Source organism: Quercus suber, unplaced genomic scaffold, assembly GCF_002906115.3.
Source record: "Quercus suber isolate HL8 unplaced genomic scaffold, Cork oak 2.0 scaffold_337, whole genome shotgun sequence".
Taxonomy (NCBI): domain Eukaryota; kingdom Viridiplantae; phylum Streptophyta; class Magnoliopsida; order Fagales; family Fagaceae; genus Quercus; species Quercus suber.
Genome location: NW_027069789.1, coordinates 529660 through 535659, shown reverse-complemented (window position 1 = coordinate 535659; position 6000 = coordinate 529660). Strand labels below are relative to the sequence as shown.

The 6000-nt window shown below is 38.1% G+C and overlaps 1 protein-coding gene across 1 annotated transcript; it reads left to right on the top strand.

The window, feature by feature from the left end:
• The first annotated feature begins 2146 nt into the window (after positions 1–2146).
• Positions 2147–3415, top strand: LOC136061640 (uncharacterized). Its single transcript, XM_065759663.1, has one exon. It carries the CDS (start codon positions 2147–2149, stop codon positions 3413–3415), a length of 1269 nt encoding a protein of 422 aa, XP_065615735.1.
• The last annotated feature ends 2585 nt before the right edge of the window (positions 3416–6000 follow it).

Here is a 6000-nt window from a genome sequence, read left to right as displayed (position 1 = left end):
GATTTAAAAGAGTTCTTTCCTCATTTCTTTACCCACACTATATAACCCATATTACCCACAGAATTGTAAGGAGACTTGCAAAGAGAAAACCCTAGCAATACACTTGAGAGTTAGAGATTGTAAACGCACAATCATCTACACAATTTCTCTAAGTTTTCCTCTACTCCTACCTCTCTAATTGTAAATCCTTGAAAGGTTCTTAGCTCAAACACTTACCTCACCCAATCTAAGTGTTGGGAGAAGTTTTGGTGCATGTGGGAAGAATTGAAAGAAGCCATTGATTGGCAAATGCAATCTGGAGCTAATTACAGAATCTAAATAACTAGTGAAAACATGGCTCGATGAAGTCTATTGGTAGCTTAAACTTAAAGGGTTCAAGTATATTGGGTAGATTAGGCTTGGAGGATGTTTTTGATTTCCTTGTACTCAAACTTTATTCAATAGTAGATCAATTTTTCGGCTTGGAAGGCCACAGAGAGTTTTTTCGCCAAGTACTTTAATTTTCTCTTCAATAACATGTCTCGGTATTATCTTGTATTTGCATCTCTCATCCCTTACTCTTTATGCTTTACCGTTATTGTTTGTTGTAGATGCATATGCTTTAGAGTAGTTCCAGTCTTATTATGTTACTCTAAGGTTGAAATTTATCAACCATCTTGTTGACTTTATTCCGTGCCAATTTGCTTGTAATTTAGCACTTAGTAACCATGTATTTAGGTGGGATTATTGTGAGGGTAGTGTGTGAGAAGAGGTGAAGAAAAGCTCAAGTATGTGCAAGAAAGCAAGGTTTCGCGACTAGGACCCGCGGCTGACTCGCAATTGGCAAGCCACCAACTGCAAGTACGTGAGATGCGCACATAGGAGCTGAAGGGTCGTGCCAACTGTCGCACTACAGGACAAATGTCCCAGGCTGGCCAGGCCGTTACGTTGTGACTTGAACTTGCGACTTGGACAAGCCGCAAGGTCAAGCCGTCAATCAGCCCTGTTTGGCAAAAACTGTCTCTTTATATTCCAAACACACACCACTATATACAGACCCTTATACCCACTAATTTGAGAGAGCTTCTAGAGAGAATTTTGTGAGAGAAACCCTAGAGAAAAACAAGATTGCCTCATCCCCAATCTTTACCTTAGAGACTTTACAAATCCCTCTACTCTCTTCCTTTCCATTGTCATACCCTTGAGAGGTCATTGACCAAATCCTTATCTTACCACACCTATGTCTGTGAGAAGGTTCATTTGATGCTAAGGGAAGCAGTTTGGAAGGAACCAATATACATTGGTTGATGCTATGGTCTAGTAACGGAATCCGGGAAGCTAAAAAAGAAATAGGTTCGGCGTAACCTCGTTGGAGTAAGAAATAGATTAGGATTGGAGGGTCTTCTACTGTTCATGTATCCCGACTACATTCTTTAGTGGATTATTTGACCGCTTGGAGGGCGGCGGAGAGGTTTTACGCTGAGGACTTCGGTTTTCTCTTCGATAACACACCGTGTGTTGCCCGTGTGTTTGCATCTTCCTTCCCTTTATCTTTGCCTTATACTTACTACTGTAGATGTGTTTATATTTGGCATAGATTAGTTATCAATTCTGTGATTGACTTATGTTCATGTTCCGCACATAAATTGTTTGATTATAAGCTTGAATTGATTTTTTATAATTTGGGGTCTAAACGTTCAAGGGTGTTTTATATACATATTGAACTTTCAATTGGTATCAGAGTGGGTACACTTGTTGTGGTTTAAATACCTGAGTGTGATCCTTGACCCTTTTTGAGATGGATAGGTCTCAATCCCTAAATGTTCCACAATTTTTTTATGGTAACAATTATGCCTTCTAGAAAGTTAGAATGAGGGCATTCCTATGCTCTATTGATGGCACCGTGTGGGATGCGGTTGAAATAGGTTGGACCAGGCCGGAGGCTGAAAAATCCACCTAGGATAAGACAGCTCTTGCAGCAGCTAATGATAACAGTAAAGTTTTAAATGCTATATTCTGTAGTGTGTCTCTAGATGAATTCCACATGATATCTCACATGACAGTGGCCAAGGAAGCTTAGAAGATTTTGGAGACAACTTATGAAGGGACTAAGAAAGTGAAGGACACAAAGCTCCAAATGCTTACCACCAAATTTGAAAAGCTTAAGATGGAAGATGATGAGCCCTTTGATTCGTTTTATGGGAAACTCAATGAAATTGTGATTGCGAAGCTCAATCTTGGTAAGAAAATTGAAGATACTAAGGTGGTGAGAAAAATTTTGAGATCCTTAATAGAGAGCTTTCGAGCAAAAGATACAGCTATAGAGAAAAGTAAGGATCTGGATGAAATTAAGATCCAAGAGCTCATTGGGTCACTTCAAACGTATGAGCTTGGACTGCCTTCCCACAAGACGAGTAAATCGCTTGCTCTTAAAACCATCACCGAAAGAATGGATGATCCTTCCGAAGAAGATGGAGTAGAGAAGGAAGTATCATATCTTGTGAAAAACTTCCGAAAATTTCTGAAGATGAAGAATAGTGGGAAACCATTCAACAGAGGGAAGTTTCCATCCTCAAGAGGTGATAGGAAATACTTTAAGAAAAGTGAAGGGAAGGATTCTCAATTCCCTGCGGACATTGTGTGCTTCGAGTGTAATGGACATGGACACTTCAAAAAGGAATGTCCTAATTATTTGAAGGCAAAAGGAAAGGTCTATACCACTAACTTGAGTGATATTGATTCATCAAATTTTGACTTTGAAGATAGCTGTGATGGAGAAGGAAATTACTCCGCATTCATGACCACTGCACATGTAAAACCCCAGAATGATTTGGGTTCACTTGTGAAGGAGCTTGGAGAATATTTTGATTTAGAGTCTATTGGAATAGGTGAGGAGTCTGAAGATGAGAAAGCTGAAAAAGCAGTGGGATTGCAAGAGACTTACAACTCACTCCTTGAGAAGACCGATGAATATGCTAAGGTTGCTAATGCAGCCATTAAGAAGATGAAGAGGGCTGAGGAAGATTACAAAAGTCTTCTGGCACGATACAAGAAGGCGAAGTGTGAAATTGAGACACTAAATGGTGAGCTGTCGGAAGCTTATACCAAAGTAAGATATCTTAAGCAAGAGGTGGTGCAAGCTCATGCCAAGATAGAGAGAGTCTCCAACCAGAAGTTAGAAGATGTTATTTCATCTCAAAAACCTTCCTCAGATAAGTCCGGGTTGGGTTACACCGGAGGGAGTAGCGCATCAGCCATGGTTGTCAAAGAAGTGAAGCTTGTAAAGGCTAAAGAGATGATTGTGAATAAGTCTATTCTTGAGATAATAAACGGGTGGCTAATCAACGGGTGTTCAATAAGTCCCACAGTCACTCAAACTCCAGATATGGAGCTAGAGGAAGATCACTTCCAAGATCTCAGCAGGGTCCTAGAATGAATTATCTCTGTCACTATTATGGAGTATAAGGACATACAAGATCCAATTGTCACAAGCTGAGAGCAGTGAACAATGCAAGTGCTCCTCGGTCACGAGGAAGAAGAAATGACAATAGGTCTTGGGGTAGTGAGCAACCAAGAAGTCAAAACCGTGATCCAGGAATGATGGACGTGATGAAGATGATCGATGCCTTCACCAATTGCCTTGAAAGCTTCACACGAAGGTTTGACAGTCCCAACTCTCTTACCCGATCCGTTAGGAATATCACCCCAAACGCACGTGACATGTGGGTAACAAAGGGTACTCATGCATAAACATTACAATATGTCCATGCATCAATACTTCCCATGTTTGTGATTATGCTTGGTTGTGTGCTTCGTGCCAGTATTTTTTTGTGTATTTTTGTCTTTGCTTCAAATGTTTTTACATTTTTTTGTTATGTTTTTTATCAATCTTTAACTATGTCAAAAATCCAAAAACACATAAAAAGTAGAAAATCCAAAAAGTTTGATCGGCTTTGTTGAATTTTGTCTCAAAACATGTTTTGCCTTGTACCTTTGTACTAATGGCTTTGTGCATTTAACGAGCTTAACTTGTCTCTCATGCACTCATATCATTGTGGAAGAAATTCCGAAATCTATGTGATTGTTGTAAATAGATTTTCAACCCTGTCATGAATTATTAGTTAATGGTTTTGTTGATTTTGAAACATGCATAGACTCATGTCTATATATCTTCCCACTTTTTATTTTTATGCTTAAAAGAACTCTCTAAATGTAAATCTCCAAATGAAAAGAGATATAGAATTGCAAAAGCCTGTTGCACATACTAGTATTCGACAAGGAAAAAGGGAAAGCGACCAAAATGAAATGTTTGATGCTCAAAAAGCCAAAGGCTAACTCATAAATTGAAATATCAAAAATTTCAGGCATCTATCTCAAAAAAAGATTTTCTTTGCTCAACAAGTGCAAATGATATGTTGAATATGGAGCCAAATGAAAAGCTTCAAAGAATTGTTATCAAGTGCTTGTGGGAGGTCATATATGCATGTTTCTATTCTTGAGATAGGTCACATTATCTAGTGCTAGTTGTGTATGCCTTGATTGAATTGATCATTGAAGCTTCACATTAGACTAAGGACTATCTCATTTTTTATATCCACACACAACACACAAGTCTATGTTCAATGAATGCTTTATTCATTTGTGTGATTGTACTTGATTAAATGTGTTTTCACAAGCTCAATCTTTGTTGATCAAACACAAAAATATTTTTGAGTTTTTTAGTTTGTTTTTGGAAAGTATTTTATTTTACAAAAATGTCAAAATTTTCAAAAACAGTATTGCCCTGTTTTAACGACTCAGTCGTAGGTAAGTCCAGTCGCATGCTCCAGTCGCGAAGCTCACTCTGAGAGTTTTTGCGGGTCACTGGCAAGTCAAGGCTACAGTCGCGAAAAAGACTTAGAAGATTTTTCAAAATTTTGAGTTTTTGTGGTTTTCGCGGCTCAGTGTGGCGACTTGTTCATGGGTGGAAGGTCCAGTCGCGAGGGGTACACAGAGATTTTCGCAGCTCCACTGGCAACTATCTCGCGGGTAGACCTTCCAATCGCGAAAAACACTTAGAAGATTTTTCAAAAATCTTGCTTCATAGTGGTTCATAGCTTACCTTGGCGACTTGATCCAGTCGCGAAAAATGTCTGTTTTGCATTTTAAAGGCAGTTTTTAAAATTGTTTTTCAGTTTTTCCCTCGAAAATTTGTGACTGTTCATTGTCTTTCCCAAATCACTCTTTCAAACACTCCGTGTTTCTTTGAAAAAGTTCTCATCTTTGCATCATGTCCTCATTAAACACCAAGAAAAAGGTATGGGTTTTCTTTCCCTTACTTCATTCTTACTGTTTTTCTTTTTAGGTTATTGTTTTGAATGCTACATCTGTGATTTTGCGATATATTTTGTTCAAACATGGGTTTGCCTAAAATGTTGAGATTGATTATGTGAGGGTATTTTTTTGTTGCAGAGGTGTTTCTGTGATATATGTGTGTTCATCAGGTTGCCAATATTTGGTCTGAACATTGATATTTGTTAGATTTTCTTTTGGGCATATGGCTTTGGGGTTTCTATATTTATCTCTGATTGTGGTGTTAGAATTTTTAGGATATTTGAGTGTGTGGTGTTTGAGGTTGGCATTGCTCTTATTTTAAAACACCTGATCTTGTTTGTGATGTTGTTTTTAGTTTCCTTCTTGCACACTTCATACTCATTATGTCATGGTACATTGACAGAGGATCATATCTATCTGAATGTGTTACAATGTCATTTTTATTTTTTTGCTCTTGTCTGCTCTTATGCTATTTAAACCTATTTGATTTGATATATCCATCATTTGGTTATCAACTGTGCTGTTTCTGTGTTCTGCCTGATCACTCTATTACTTTCTTTGTAACTAACTTGTTGCTAATGTATGTGAATTTCCACATTGTGTTTTGTCTTGTTGTGGCTTTTTCTGCTTGTTTATAGATGGCTGCATCACCTACAAAGAAGAAGACAACTGCTAAGAAATCTGACAAAAGAATGAAAATGGACCTTA

Excerpts from the sequence above, each read along its gene's own strand:
- LOC136061640 (XM_065759663.1), top strand. The coding sequence starts at position 2,147 with ATGGAAGATGATGAGCCCTTTGATTCGTTTTATGGGAAACTCAATGAA.